This window comes from Elaeis guineensis, chromosome 13 (genome assembly GCF_000442705.2).
Source record: "Elaeis guineensis isolate ETL-2024a chromosome 13, EG11, whole genome shotgun sequence".
NCBI classification, from domain to species: Eukaryota; Viridiplantae; Streptophyta; class Magnoliopsida; order Arecales; family Arecaceae; genus Elaeis; species Elaeis guineensis.
The window spans coordinates 76,531,646-76,548,831 of record NC_026005.2 but is presented as its reverse complement, the minus strand read 5'-3'; the positions used below and the strand labels follow the sequence as shown (position 1 = coordinate 76,548,831).

Below are 17,186 nucleotides of genomic sequence, written 5' to 3'. Positions count from 1 at the left end.
TTTGAAATCTAGATTGAATTCCATTTTAGTGTGAGAACTCTTATCTAGCAAGTAACATAAAGGTAGAGCGGGCTCTTTAGTCTGGATTGGTAGCTGCTGAGCAAAAGGAAATTATCATCCCAGGTGGAGACTATCATTTATTGACTAATTTCCTTTGTGTTATGCGTAAGCTCATGACTCGTGCAAAAGATATTGTTTACCATTAACTAGAGGAAGAATACGAGAGAAAGAGAGAGAGAACTTTCTTTAACGTCCGCGCGAAATAAGCATGGAGTGGGCTGAAACAAGAGGCCCATGAACGGAAGGCGTTGTCGAATTCAGACTCGGGCTTATGCTGCCCTTGTTCTGGGCTTACGCTGGGCCACGGGGCCCAACTTTGCAAGCAGTAGGCCTGCATGCCGAATGGATGGAGAGCATTCGCGCTTTTCCAAACGTGCAGTAGGTTTTTTTTTTTGGTCGTTATAAAAAAAAATTACTGAAATTATAAACAGCTCAAACATTGAGCCGGTTCGTGCCAAGACAATGCAATGTGATGTGAGCCGTGTTAAACAGCTCCTGTATATTTTCTCAAGAACAAAATGTACAACATAAAATAGCTCTCTCACGTCGATGTCGTCATGTAACTGTAATAAACTAGACCTACTGCTCCCTTTACTCCTCGAATAAAAGATTTACAAATTACAACACAGCAGAAGAATCAGGAACACCAACACAATACATGCATGGAAGGAGCCCCAAAGGAATCACTTGTAGTTAATTCCCATTAGAATCGGTGCAAGTTGCCACGAGCATTGCGAAGAAAGCCAGGGATAGGATAGGCACGCACACTTCATCACATTACCTGCTGCTTTCATCTGTAAAGATACCATAGATATCGCTGGATATGGCGATGGTGCTGGAGGAAACCGCCAATAGTATCATGAAGCACGCCAAAACCTTGTCCTTCCTCGTCATAACTTCATAAACATCCCTGCCACCATGTACAGGTATTCAAATAATAAAACACTACAAGATGATGGATATAATGTTACAACATCTCTTCCTCAAGGCCTTCCTTTAGCAAGACATAACATTTGAATTAGTAGCCATTATTTGGCCATTTCATTGTTCATTACGTTTATAAAACATTCATGCTCAGTTCAAGATGGAGAGTGCACATTAAAATGAGATATGGCGTTATTCAGAATCTACCTGAGTGCAACAGCTGCAGGGAAGATGAAGCCGATGGCCACCGCCGCAGTTGCGCCCGTGAGCTGAAACGCATCCCATATGCTGGGCACGAAGTTAGCACCGGAGAACACCACTCCCATCAACCCCACTGTGATGGCAGCGAATCTATGGCCATCATAGGTGAGGGGGATGGCCAGTGGGAAGAGGAGGCCATCAAGGTTGAGGCGAAGGGAGTAGAAGATAATGGGAAACACCAGCATCAGGTGCAACACATAGCTCACCCTCACTATGTCATTGAGGAGGGGACCATAGACAGGGAAGCCCATGTCCGTATCAAAGTTGGCCAGCACGTCGTCCATTGTTCGTTCCCCAAATAACATGAATCCGAACAGACTCGTAGCCACATACACAGTCGAGCACAGACACATTGCGGTACGAGTTATGGACTTCATCTGGCTTGGGTCCTTGAGCTCATTCTCAATCGGGTGCACTGCAGCAGAGAAGAAATCTCTAAGGCATGGCATGATTAATTTACTGAACATTGGTGAACGGATTCAGCATTGAGAAATTTAACCCAGCAGATGTGACTTCTGTTTATCAACATGAGCAAATAGCTAGCCACCAGCAACAAGCAATTTATGGGAAGTAGTTTCTTGGACGCATTATAATTCATTTGTCAATGCACGGAGATAGCAACATAGCCATTCATTTTTTTGGATTAACTTGAATGAGTGATTGCTTATGGTATGGTAACACAACCATTCATGAATATTTACATTCATAATTGGATGATGCTTTGTCGAATCCTTTAGGTGAGTATAATTTGCAGAGTATTAAAAGAAAAGGGCATTCATAATTTGATGTGTTGCTACTTGCTATTCTTCACTTATATACCACTGTATTGGCAGATGTAGGCGGTGACCAGAATCGGCACGGTGGTGAAGAGCTTCCAGAAAGAGGCCTGGTTCACAATTTCTGGGAGCAGTCTCGGCACCCCGATGCTGCCGTCGATCAGCTTGACGACGGCGATCCCCGCGGCCACCACCACAAAGACCAGCGCCAGCGCCACCGACAGCGCCGACGTGTACCGCAGCGAATCTGCACCGATCCAAGGATTAGATGGAGGACCTGATGCCACCATGCACGGGGCACGGCTCTCAAAACATCTGCACGAGTCTCAAAGCACTCACCCACGCGCTTGAAGGAGATCAGAGGGGCGAAGACGAAGAGGGTGGTGCTGAGCAGCGCGAAGGAGCGAGCTGTCCACCAGTGCCGGCCGAACCACCCCTCCAGCACGCCCGTGTGATGATCTCCACCGTCCGATGGTGACGTCCCGGATAACACATCCCCTGTATCATCCGGTCCCCACGGTTAATCCATCCATCACACCAGACAAAAGGGTACACCAGAACATAAGCCGGATGTACCATCGTCGGAGACCCATCGGCAATTTGAAATTATTTTTTTCCAACGAGGAAAATGGAAGGGAGAAGGAGATGGATACCGATGATGATCATATAGACGACGAGCATGCCCAGGTTGTTGACGACGACACAGGTTTGGAGGAGGGCCCGGCCGACGCTGCCGAAGGCGTCGCCGACGACGGCGGCGTAGGAGGTGGCGCGGGGACCTGATGGTGGCCGGCCGGCGCGGAGGATCATGTCGATGGAGGCCTCGGTGAGGAAGCCGCCGAGGACGATCATCACGAGGCCCGGGACGAGGCCGAGCACCTTGACGGCAGCCGGGAGGGCCATGATGCCCGCTCCCACGACGGTGGTGGAGAGATTGAAGACGGCGCCGGAGAAGGAGGCGCCGTCGAACCCGCCATCTCCGGCGACCTCAGCGCCCTCGTGGCCTCCGCCGCACCTGGGAAGGAGCGGGGCGCGGCTTGGCCGGCGGGGCTTCCTGCCGTCGCGGGCGAGGGGCAGGACCGTCATTTCCGGATTCTGTTTTTACTTTATTTTTTTTGGGGACCCCCTCGGCTTTTTTGTGGGAGAGAGAGTGGCGGGGTATATAAGAAGGGGGGGGGGGGGGGCAGCACCCGAAGGAGAGGGTGGGGCCCATGGAGCGACGGTGTTTTAGGAGTAAAGGGCCAATGGAGGATGTACACGTGGATCTAGGCGGAGCTTTGGATGCGAAGGTGGATGTTTTGGCGCAGAGGTGGCTTCGTTTCGAGCGTCTTTTATGGTGAAAAGTCTCGAGCGATTTTGACGTTGGATGGGTCGTCCGGTACACGATCGGGCCCCTCCACGAGTCCGGTGCAAAGTTCTCCACCGCAAAATTATCGTAAATTAGTGCCATTGCGTAACTTAAAAAAGAATCCGTCGTAAGGATACACATAAACCATTTAAATCATTGCTATGGTAAATTAAAAAAATTAAAAAATTTTTAATTAAAATCAAAGTACTATGAAAGATAAAATTAAAAAAATTAATTTATCTAAAATTTTATTAAATTAGCTCATTGATTTGAGAAGTAAAAAGAAAAAACTGAAAATATAATAAATTAATAAAATAAAAGGACAAAATAAATCCACCTTCCGGCTTCCGCCAAATAAAGATGGACAGGATGATTTATAAATATCAAGAAATCATTATCTCTTTTCAACGTACTGAACATAGATTTTAAGAAGTTTTGGACAAAAAAAATTTTTAAGTTTTTCCTCTAAAATTCTCGCAATCATGATTTTTTTCCGTTGGAGGGTAAAAATCATGACTCATGGTTATTAGACACACGAATATGATAAAAATACCCATAAAAATAAATTATTTCTTCAAAAAAATAAAAATATTAATTATTATATCTGCACAGGAACAATTAGATGTAGCTAACATGCACCATTTGCGCTGTGCCAACCGGAAATAATAAGTGCCATAGGACGTACCTTAGAACTAGAAGTATTAGACGTAGCAATGCTTTGCATCTCCGACATAGATTCTTCTTATTTTTAGGTAAATAATTATTTTTTTCAATTTGTTACGTAAATTATTTTTTAAATCTTATTTATAATTATTTTAACATCTTATTTTTATCATTTCATTAATATTTAGCACTAAAAAAAGCCTACACGGCTGAGTTCATTACTTAAAAATTTAAAAAAAAAATTATTTACCAAAATAATATATTTTTTAATTTATTTATAAAAATAATATAAATATATAAAATATTATTTGAAATGATATTTTATAGTATCCACGTCACCATCCTCAGTGCTCCATATGGACGATCAAAAAATAAAAAATTAAAGTCACCATTTGAAATGGCGTTTTCAAAAACGTCATTTCAAATGGGGATTTTAATTATTTACTTTCAAAAAAAAGAAAAAAATAATAAAAATAAAAATTATAATTTTAAATTTATAAAAAAATAAAAAATTTGATTTTGATTCAAATAAAAATAATCATTTCAAATTACTTTTCTCATTTCAAATTAATTTTTTAAAAAAATATCTCAAAAAAATAAGTCTAAAAAAATAAAAAATTATAATTATAATTCTAAATTTTAAAAAAATAAAAATTTTAATTTTAATTCAAATAAAAATCATAATTTCAAATTAGTAGCCCCATTTCAAATTAATTTAAAAAAAATATCCAAAAAAAAGAAAAAAATACAACAAAAAAATAAAAAAATAAAAAACTCCATAAAAAAAGAAAAAAACCAAAAAATAAAAATTATAATTTTAAATTTTTTAAAAAATAAAAATTTTAATTTTAATTCAAATAAAAATCACCATTTCAAAATAGTATCCCTATTTCAAATTAATTTTTTTAAAAAAATATCTCGAATAAAAAAATACCTCAAAAAAATTTAAAAAAATATAAAACGAGAAAAAAATTAAAAAAAATAAGAATTATATTTTTAAATTTTTTTAAAAATAAAAATAAAAATTTTAATTTAATTTTAATTTAAAAAAAATATCATTTCAAATTACTTTTCCACTTCAAATTAATTTTTTTAAAATATATCGTAAAAAATAATACCTAAAAAATATCATAAAAAAGGAAAAAAATGAGAGAAAAATGAAAAAAAATTAAATTATAATTTCAAATTTTTAAAAAATAAAAATTTTAATTTGAATTAAAAAAATCATCATTTCAAATTACTTTCCTCATTTCAAATTAATTATTTTATTAAAATATCCTAAATAAGATAAAAATACCTCAATAAAAAAATAAAAAACACCATAAAAAAATAAAAAAAATGAGAAAAAATTGGAAAAAATAAAAATTATAATTTTAAATTTAAAAAATAAAAATTTTAACTTTAATTCAAATAAAAATTATCATTTCAAATTACCATCCTCATTTCAAATTTATTTTTTTAAAAAAATATCTCAAAAACAGAAAAAATACCTCAAAAAAATTAAAAAATTAAAAAATACCATAAAAATAAAAAATAGGAAAAAATTATAATTTAAAATTTTAAAAGAAATAAAAATTTTAATTTTAATTCAAATAAAAATCATCATTTCAAATTACTATCTCCATTTCAAATTAATTTTTTTAAAAAATATCTCAAAAAAATTAAAAAAAATAAAAAAATACTATAAAAAGGAAAAAATAGGTAAAAAATATAATTTAAAATTTTAAAAAATATAAAAATTTTAATTTTAATTCAAATAAAAATTATCTTTTTAAATTACTATCTCCATATCAAATTAATTTTTTTAAAAAAATATCTCAAAAAAATACCTCAAAAAAAATAAAAAAAAAAAAATATCATAGAAAATTGTGCTTTTAAAAATGCTATCTCCTATGGCATTTTACCAGCTTAAGGCCCCCCCCCCCAAAAAAAAAGAGAACCAGAACTCACCTTGGTGGCGAGCTCCGACGTCTTCTTTCTCCTCTCTGGCGGCACAACAGCGAGCTCCGACGGCGACGGTGAGCTCTCTCTTCTCTCTTTCCTCTTTGTCTCTCTCTCTCCCTCTTCTCTCCTTTTCCTTGGCCGGCTGGCGACAGCCGGCCGACAACGGACCCGTGCACCCCCCGATGTCATTGGCCCGTCGGTGGGCAGATGGCGGCCATCCCGCCCCTCCCCTTCCCTTGGCCGGCCGTCCCATCCCCTTGCTCGGCCGCCCCTCCCCGCGCCCTTCCCCCTTGCTCGACCGACGACGGCCCTGTGGTGGCCGGCCGATGGCATGTTGGCGGCTGCCCCCCGGCGGCGGCGCCGCGCGCCACCCCTCTCCACATCCTTGGCCCGACGGCGGGCAGGCAGCGGCCGCCCCCTCCCCACCCGCTCCCCTCGTTGGCCCTCCCCTCTCATTGGCAGACGGCGGCCGACCGACGGTGGCCCCCCGGCGGCGACCCTGTGGCGGCCGAGCGGCGGCCCCCAGCGGCGACCCCGCGCGTTCTTGCGGCGGCCCACCGACGACGGCCCCGCGCGGCCCTACTGGGCCGACCAGTAGCAGCCCTGCGGCGGCCCCCCGGTGGTGGGCCCTAGAGCAGCCCCGCACAGCCTGCGGCGGCCGACTGGCGGTGGCCCCGCACGGCCCTACGGCGGTGGCCCCCCGTGGCCCTGTTGCGGCCGACCGACGATGGCCCCCCAGCAGCGACCCCGCGTGGCCTTGCGCCCCACGTCCTTGGCCCGTTGGCGGCGCCGCGATCGTCGCACCCACCCACTCCCCCTTTCCTTGGCCCAACGCGGCCCTGCGACGGCTAGTCGGCAATGGCCCTGCAGCGACCGACCGACGGTGGCCCCCTGACGACGGCCCCGTGCGCCCCCCCACCTCCTATTTCAGTTTTTTTATTTTTTATTTGTCTCATTATTTTTATTTTTATCTTATTAGATTCGGATTTGATTTAAAATTCGATTTGATCCTAATTTAATAATTTTAAAATATGTTGTATTTCATGGAATCGTAGACCTGTCAGTTGACCAATGCAGGATATTCTACGGTATCCGTATAAAATATATATTTGATTATATATTTTTGTACAGGTACCGTAAAATATATATATTGGTCAATTGATTGGATAGTTTGTGAATTCATTTAATTCTGTAGGTAATTACATTATTCGAACGATATACAGAGGATTCGAGAGAAATTTCGGACAGTATTTTTCTTTAATTCTCCTCACACATTTTCAGCCGTATGGGGAGAACTAAGAAAAAATACTCTCAAAATTTTTTTCGGTCCCTATTGCGTATCGTTTGATTAATATAATTGACCTATAGAATTAATATAATTTTTGAATGGGATAGGACCTATCTGTACCTATTTATTGATGATATTGTTGGGAAATGTGTCCCAAAAAGCCAATCGTCAAGCTGTTGACGGTTGAGCAACCAAGTATTGTAATTGATTTGTTAATAAATAAAATATATTTGGCATTTTCATCATAAGCTTTCATCTTCTAATGAACTCCGTTGTTATGATGAAGTCCTTAGGACTATTTAGGTTCGATAAAGAGAGGATTTATCGATTAGTCCTTAAAACTGTTCACGACCAAATGATAGGCTGTTAATAAGGACGACAGCTTCTATCGAGCATAGGTCACTGTAGGCCATATGGGTTGGTTGTCCTCTTAACCAAAGAGTGTGGAGACACTGGTATGGCATACAGATGAGATGTAAAGGTACATCGTCATTGAACGTGACCAACTCCAGAGCATTCTGCTGTCGAGAATGTCTCTGATGGGATATAGGTATAAGTGTCCCTTAGACTTGAGATCGCCTCAGTGACTTGCAAGCAACTCACTGTGCTTTGGTACTGGACTAACTGAATTTCTAATTCAGGGACGGAAGGCTTCTGGGCACAGTCAAGTACTTGCAAAGTCAGAGTGTGATCGAGATGGGATTGACCACTCCAAGAGTTGGAGAAGAATGAGTCGCTGTATTTCAATTTAGCAAAACCTTGGCCAGGATAATCCATCAGATGGATTTGATATTTTGAAATACAATGTGGACAACCTGATCAGAGTTGACAGTTGAGCTCTGGGGTATCCTATGATCATTTTGGTCAAGGGGATGAATTATATGAAACTATATCTGCATGAGTTCTAAGGATGTTGTTCTACACATTCGACCTATCCGGTCGTCGGGTATCATTGCTAGATGGTCACTTCGATTGGTATAGAAATTTATTCCTATGCTACCGGCTTAGGTTCGGACCTATGAGGTCACACATATTAGAGTTCATGATCCGATCGGATGGTTGATCAACGATTAAGAATCGTTCTAGGGTTAGATGATCAATACGATTGATATTTAACCCAGTACAAGTGTTGCAGGAGGATCGATTAGCAATTTGATTGCTAATTGGCTTAATTTGATTAAGCCAATGGGCTGAGATTAAGTCTAATTAAATATAATTTAATTAGATTTGATTTGGGCTTGATTGGATCAAGTCCAATTGGTTTATTGGATAAGCCAAGTGCAAGGAAAGACTAGTCCTAGTTCAACTAGGACTTGGGTCAATCTAATTTCTAATTTGATTAGAAAATTAAATCAGATTTAAATATAATTTAATCTGATTAAATTAGGTTCTTAATTGGGTTAAGACCTATTTTAATTGGGTTGATCTAATTTTGATTTGATTTGGTTTGGGAAACCAAATTAAAACAAGTCATAAGACAGAATCCTAGTAGGACTAGGATTCCACCTTGCGCCACATAAGCCTTCTCCACACCCTCTCTCTTAATTCAACGCCAATCTCCACTTATTTTGTGCGACAAAAGCCCTCTCCCAGATCTCTCTCACATTCACAAAAGGTCTCTTCTCTTCTTTCTTACATGGAAGGCGGTTTGGATCAAATCTAAAAGGAATAAGTTTGGATTTCGAATTCTATGAGATAGAGTTTTAGAAATCCAAAACTCTTTCAATTTTGCACCGAATTTATCCAAATTTTTTTTAAAATTTTTATGGTTTTTAGGGTTTATATTGTACATCCTTTGCTGGTGATCCATGCACGAAAATATGGAGGAGATGCTCAAGAGTTGGGCGTCCCTTAACTTGCCATGTTTGATAAGCCTTGACTAGGTGTTTGACCTAGAAAAGGACTCTATCATATCTCTCTATATAAGATGAGTTTCTTCGTGAAATTTTAAGGAGAGATAGATATTTGAGAGACCTTTCTGCCATCTAAAAATAAGAGAGAAATACCTTTGGGTCATGGAGATATAAAAGACGCAATTTTGGGTGTCTAGAGAGAAAAATGTGAAGAAGAAGAGGGTCTTCTTCTAGGGTTTTTATTTTCATATCTTTCCTCCTTCCATCTTGAGTTTCCTGAGAGCGTCTCAGATCTGAAACTCCTCCTTCTACTTTCCATCTTTGGAAGAGTCCAAATCAAGAAGAAGGAGGCACCTGATCAACCATCAAAGAAGGATCAGCGCGGTACTAGCATACTGTGCTGATTTCCTGAAGCAGGACTTCTGATCGAGATTCGTGGGCTCGTGTGGACGACTCCTAGAGGTCGGACGCGTGTGCGGCTTGCAACATCATCCTTAAGCCCAGATCAGCGAGGTTAGAGCGTCTAACTTGCAAGGTAATAGATCTGATCTATTATTTAATACATACATTAGATGTAGCTAGTATAGAAACATGTTGATATGATCAACATGTAGTTCATACTATATTTATATATATTTTAATTTTTAATTTAATGCTATGTAATAATCATGTAATAGGATCTTAGATCTAGAAATTTTTTGATCTTAGAAAATAAATTTTGATTTATTTTAGTCTTCCGCTGTATGATCTTGAAAAAGTTTTAAGATCTAACCCTGAAACCCTAGATCTGGTTCCTACAGATATGATATATTTATCATGTAAATCTTTTAAAATGATAAAATAATTACTTATACTAAATTTTTTTATTTTGATTTTGTCATAGATTTCTCTGAGAAAATTGAAAAAATGGTCAGTACTCGAATTCGTGTACTATTGTATTATGATGACATGATACAGAATGACGAAACTGATGTGCAGTACAGTCACCCTGCAAACCGGATGATTAGAGTATCTTCATCATTATCACGTCAAGAATTATTGGATCATTTATACAGCAGTATTTCTGTAGATAAAGGAAAATATGAAATAAAATTGAAATGGAGATCTTCTAATCTGTCGGGACAGTTAATGCAGAGCAAGTATACCTTAGTTTCAATTGATGACGATGAAAATGTCGAAGAAATACTGATCTTTCTTTTGAATTATTTAGAATATCGATTTTTAGAATTATATATTGAAAAAAAAAATGTACCGAGCTTTGGATACTATAGTCGGTTTTTAACCCAAGCGGACAATACTATTGGGCCTTCCTCGCCTTTCGTAACTTCTATTGTGCAAACTGACAGTGTTGAGGCCATTTTTGCAGAACAATATTCTACTATTGCCGGCCCTAGTTGTCCAATTATTCAAAGTCCTATGATGACTTCTCCTGTGTCTTCTACTATAGTAACTTTTCCTTTAGTAGAAGTAGTGGTAAATGCGGGAGATGATACTCGTATAGAGAATGATGACTAGGTAGGTGGTGGAATAAATTTTGATAATTTAGGCTTTGAGTCAGATGAAAGCGGAGATGAAGACTATTGGATGGATGAGGACAGTAGCAGTCAAAATGATGATGGTGAAGATGAGGATGATGATGAAGATGAAGATGTTCAGCCTAATATTAATATTGGAGAACCTGAATCTCGTTTGCATGAACTCTCATAATTTTTTAATGATATAAATTTAGATGATGGTGGTTGTGTTAGTGCTGATCGAAGATTGAACTCTGACTATCAATTTTGGGACTCCTCGATGACTGAATTTTTTAAAGATTTAATATTTGAGAGTAAAGATTATGTAAGGAGAGCTGTTGATCTTTATCACATTACGAAGCATCGGGCATACAATGTAGTTCAGTCGCATTAAAAGTTATGGTCCGTACGATGCGCATCATCAGATAATGTTTAAAATTGTAAATGGAGGCTTCGTGCTGCATTGTTGAAAAAACATGGATATTTTCAAATCACAAGATATGAGGGTCCTCACACTTGTTTGTTTACGGGATTGAGTCGAGACCACAAACATGTCAGTGAAAGGATGATTGGCACACTAATCCAACATATTGTTGAAAAAGATCCTGATATTAGAGTTGAAGCTATTATAGCAATCGTTAATTATCAATTTCAATATACAGTGTCATACAGAAAAACATGGTGTGGAAAGCAGAAGGCATTGGTTGATATTTATGGAGAATGGGAGCCGTCTTATGTTAAATTATCCTATTATATGGCTGTACTTCAACATGCAAATCTCGATACAGTTGTTTCATGAATTTTTTTTCAAACTGCGAATTCCAATGTCCGGATTTTAAATTATATTTTTTGGACTTTCAAACCATCCATTCAGGATTTTAGGCACTGCCGTCCTTAATCAGCATTGATGGCACGCACTTGTATAGAAAGTTTAAAGGTAAGATGTTAATTGCAATAGAAATTGATGCAGAGAATGGGATATTTTCATTAGCATATGCAATTGTGGATGAGGAGCAACTGTAAGTTGGAGTTGGTTTCTTTTCCAGCTCAAAACATATATCGTCAAAGATAGAAATAGAATATGCTTAATTTCTGACAGACATCTAGGTATATTAAATACCATTGCAAATGAGTCTATTGGATGGAGTCCGTCACGTGCCTATTATCGATACTGCTTAAGACATATCTGCAGTAATTTCAATACTCATTTTAAAAATGTGCAGCTGAAAAGAGCAGTATGGCAAGCAGAAAGCACTCATCAAGTTCGCAAGTTCAACTTTATCATGGATAGGATCAGAACAGTGAATGAAGAGGCTTGGAGCTGGTTGTCTGAGTTAGAAAAAGAGAAGTGGACATTAGCACATGATGACGGCTTGTGCTATGATGTCTTAACTATAAATTTATCGAAAATTTTTAATAGTATTTTATGAGGAGCTAGAAATATACCAATTACAGCTTGTGTTCAAATGACATTTTACCGTCTTGTGAAATACTTTAATACGAGACATGCCCAAGCCTTGAGATATGTATAGGAGAATCCAAATAATCTTTTACTCTTCATGTTGCAATTAAGATTACTGAATATCAAGTTAAAGCTAACCAGCACCGAGTAACAGCATTCAACCTTCAAAGAGACATATATGAAGTGCTTATGAGGAGAGCAAGCGCAGGGCTACGAGGTGGAGAAAATTCTCATACTGTTACTTTAACTGAAAAAAAATATTCTTATGAAAAGTGGAGCATGTACAAATATCCATGTTCACACGTTTTAGCTGTGTGCTAAAAAATTACTGTACATTTTAGTAGGTTTGTGGATGATGCATATACAATTATAGCATATATGAATATTTGGAGTGGCGAGTTTAATCCATTATCACATGAAGATTATTAGATACATACACGTATGTTCAAATGTATTCTTAATCATCATCGTTTGAGACTCAAGCAGAAAGGCAGACCAAAGTCAACAAGATTGTGAAATGAAATGGATGATAGGCAAACAAGAAGTAAGAATCACTGTGGCATTTGTAAGGAACAGGGTCATGATCGTCACCGCTGTCCTAAAATACATCAACACACTTCAACTTCAAGCAGTGAAAGAAATTAAAGACTCTGAAGATGTATTTTCAATATTATTTTATGTATTTATGTGGGATTGTAATTTTAATGTTGCTTTCTATCCGAAGATGAAATGTATTGTGTGTTTAAGTTGTATTATATGACAATATTATGTTTAAAATATATTTTTCATAAAATGAATGGCTATCATATTTTTTATGCTCTAATACACTTGGGATAATATCATTATTTTAGATTCATTAGCATGCTATGGTTTATGATCCGTGGTATCCAAGCCCTCGAGACACGAGTATTCTTACATTGCAGGAGCACCATCAGTCACAGACTATTTTAGATGGCGGTGTAAGCATTCCAATCATACTCTTATTATTAATATATTTTTAAAATCATATACATCATCTAATTATTATATCTTATTACAGGAGCCCAGACACCTTAGACTATGACGATCCGATGCTGACTTCTAGAGGACAGAGCATATCCCACTTAGAGTGGTGGATTATTTGCGATATCTTGGATTCTATGAAGTGTATCGGATTGATCGTATACAGATGAATATTGATCTTATTACTGCCTTGCTTGAGAGATGGCATCCAGAGACACACATGTTTCATCTTCCATTTGGTGAGGCGACCATCACATTACAGAATGTCAGCATTCTTACCGGACTACCGGTTGATGACAATCTAGTTACCGAAATTGATCCCACGCTTACCATTCCGGAGTGGCAGGCTTTATGCTTACGATTGTTAGGGTTTGAGCCCAACATTCAGTTTTTCGATCATTCACGACTCAGGATAGAGTGTTTGGATGATCGTTATCGATATTTTCACATTGGGGATGATGCACCAGAGGAGATGGTGCAGCAGTATATCAGGGGTCAAGTGCTGTGGTTGTTTGGTGGTGTTCTATTACCTGATACTTTATCGAACAAGATGAAGTTAATGTTTTTGCCATTATTGGAGGATTTAGAGTTTGTTCGTAGGCTCAGTTGGGGCAGTGCAGTACTAGCTTGTCTGTCCAGGGTTATGTGCCGGGTTCTTATGCTGATTAGAGCGAGATTGATGGTTATCTTGTATTACAACAGGTATGTGAATTAAAAATTTATATTTTTAATATTTTTAAAAATTTAATATTGTAGCTTTGATTTGATATATCAGGTATGATTTTTTTTGAAATTTATAGATTTGGGCATGGGAGAGGATACCGACTATTAGTTCATTACAGTGACAGTTGCTTGAGATGCCAGCAGAGCAGCATGATCCTGATATTTCATTCAGAGTAGACGGACCATTGGGATATAGGTATAAAAATATTGTTTCATTTACTTAAAATTTAGTACTATTTTAAATCTAAAAAAATTATTTAACATGAATAAACTGTCAAGCAGATGGAACGTTGCATTCAACATTCATCATATATCGACGAGAGTGGCACAGGTTTATAGGTGCTAGCTGGATACACTAGTTGATACACATAGACGAGTAAATTTTATTTATTTATAAATATCATTTTACAGTATTCATAATCTATTAAAATTTTAGCTTACTAATTTTATTTATTTTAACTCTGTCAGTTTTTGTGAGAGCCATATACATATGAGATATTGGCTATATTGCTGCAGATATGTACTGTTGGACATGACATATGGACTGCTAGGACACCACTTATTTATTTTGATGTGGTAGAGTGGCATCTTTCCGATCGTGTCCTACGGCAGTTTGGTCAGATTCAGGATATCCCACAACAGTTTGATACCAACCAGGAACTGCATCGTATTGATCGACGAGGGAGAGCTCGTATTGACTGACGTATCAGACATGCAAAGTACATCGATATTTGGGATGCACGTCGAGATAACATTGTTCATGGTGATCTCATTTTGAGAGGCCGTTCATATACCGGTGACTACATGGCTTAGTTTTTTAGTATTATAGTGTGAGTCATTGGACAGCCTCGGTATGCAGTTCCAGGATACAAGGGCGAGAGTTCTGCTATGCGTCTTTTGGTAAGACTATGAAAATTATATTTTATATCAATATCTTTATTTCTAATAATTAAGATTGAAAATAGTTTATGTTGTTTGTGTTATATTTTTATTTTATATTTTACAGTATATTGCTAATTTTATTTTTATTATGTAAACTGATTCTATGTTAGATCTTGTGTTGGACGGTCATCGTGCTTTATCTACGACTGATGGGGACGAATGGATTCGGATACTGCGTGAGATAGAGAGAATAAATTCGAAAATATTGATGGCGATTGATGTTGACCCATATAGCTGTGCACCTTGGTATGGAGCAGCCGATGCATCAGATGTGAGATATACGCCGTCACCATATGTTCCACATATGCCATCACTGCATATTCCGCAGATGTCATTACTACACACTACATAGATGCCACCACCTTTTGATCTACAGATGGCAGCGCCTTCTTCCTCCTACATCCCCCAGATGACATCATCGGGTACCAGTTGGCCACATGAGTATGACACTTTCTTTTCAGGTCCATCCGTGTATCCAGATGAGAGGGTTGAGGGGGTTGCTCAGTCTGTAGATGATCCGACAGTATCAGTTATTCCTAAGTAGCATAACCAGCAGACCTCCACTGATATAGGGGAGGAGCCATCACAGCAGATACAGGAGCAGGAGCAGCCGTTGAGGACCTTCTTGAAAAGATCCAAGCAATCACGGGCACCACGACGTCTTTGTGGGACTTAATATTTTTTAGATTTATACTTAATATTTTTGAAAACTTTTATTGTACTATTTTTTGTATACTTGATATTTTTATTCTATTTTATATTATTAATTATTGATTTTATTTTATATTATTTAATTTTAAATGATCGGATATTATGCTTTGTGGATAAAGATACACATAGTCTCATGTGTCTCAGAATATTAGAGGAGAAAAAGTTATGCTAAAAGAGCTGTAGAAATTATAACGTAAATAATAATAATATGTCGGGTAATTTAATTATATTTTTTAAAATATCTAAAAATAAGTTAAATCAGACAAGTCGTAGGGAACCAGCAAAGTTCAAATCGATTTTTTGATAAATGAGATGAATCGGACCACACTGGTACATCTTGATCTGGTACGGACATGAACAGCTACGTACGGTGTGGTATGGGCCAGTATAGGTCGGTAAGGCTCCGGTACATTATGGTGCTTTTACCAACCGCTCGATGCGATACGGTTTGGGCTGCTATAAATCGGTACGGGGATGATACAGATTGATTTTATATTTTTTTTCTTTTTTTTTAATTTATTTGAATTAAAATTAAAATTTTTATTTTATTTTCTCTTTTTTAATTAAAATTTATTTTAATTAAATTTAAAATTTTTATTTTTTTAATTTAGAATTATAATTTTTATTTATTATTTATTTTTTTATTTTTAAAATTTAAAATTTATATTTTTTATTTTTTTATATTTAAGCCTATTTTTAAAAATATCATTTCAAGTGATCGGATATTATGCTTTGTGGATATGGATATACAGAGTCTCATATGTCTCAGAATTAAAATTTTTATTTTTTTAAATTTAAAATTTTAATTTTAATTCTTTCTAATTTTTTCTTATTTTTTTCTTTTTTTATGACTTTTTTTATTTTTTTGAGGTACTTTTTTTCTTTTTCAAGATATTTTATTAACAAAATTAATTTGAAGTGGAGAAAGTAATTTGAAACAGTGATTTTTTTTGAATTCAAATAAAAATTTTTATTTTTTTATAATTTAAAATTTTAATTTTAATTTTTTTTAATTTTTTAATTTTTTTCTATTTTTATGATATTTTTTTATTTTTTTAGGTATTTTTTATCTTTTTTTGGGATATTTTTTAAAAAAATTAATTTGAAATGGGGAAAGTAATTTGAAATGATGTTTTTTATTTGAAATTAAATTAAAATTTTTATTTTTTTTTAAAATTTAGAAATATAATTCTTATTTTTTTTATTTTTTTCTTTTTTATGTTATTTTTTATTTTTTTGAGGTATTTTTTTATTTTTGATATTTTTTAAAAAAATTAATTTGAAATAGGGATACTAATTTGAAATGGTGATTTTTATTTGAATTAAAATTAAAATTTTTATTTTTTAAAAATTTAGAATTATAATTTTTATTTTTTTTTATTTTTTTATGGTATTTTTTATTTTTTATTTTTTTGACATATTTTTTTTCTTTTTTTGGATATTTTTTTAAAAAAATTAATTTGAAATGGGGATACTAATTTGAAATGGTGATTTTTATTTGAATTAAAATTAAAATTTTTATTTTCTTAAAATTTAGAATTATAATTTTTATTTTTTTAGATCAATTTTTTTTGAATATTTTTTAAAAAAAATAATTTAAAATGAGGAAAGTAATTTGAAATGATGATTTTTATTTGAATCAAAATTATAATTTTTATTTTTTTATAAATTTAAAATTTTTATTTTTATTTTTTTTGAAAAAAAATTAAAATCGT

The 17,186-nt window shown here is 36.1% G+C and overlaps 1 protein-coding gene across 1 annotated transcript; it reads right to left on the bottom strand.

Annotated features, from left to right (window-relative positions):
* Positions 1-652: 652 nt before the first annotated feature.
* Positions 653-3,166, bottom strand: LOC105055882 (amino acid transporter AVT6A-like). Its single transcript, XM_073248130.1, has 5 exons — positions 2,675-3,166; positions 2,361-2,519; positions 2,065-2,268; positions 1,192-1,660; positions 653-970 (listed from the first exon to the last, which is right to left on the bottom strand). Exons 1-5 carry the CDS (start codon positions 3,105-3,107, stop codon positions 838-840), a joined length of 1,398 nt encoding a protein of 465 aa, XP_073104231.1. The 5' UTR covers positions 3,108-3,166; the 3' UTR covers positions 653-837.
* Between the last annotated feature and the right edge of the window lie 14,020 nt (positions 3,167-17,186).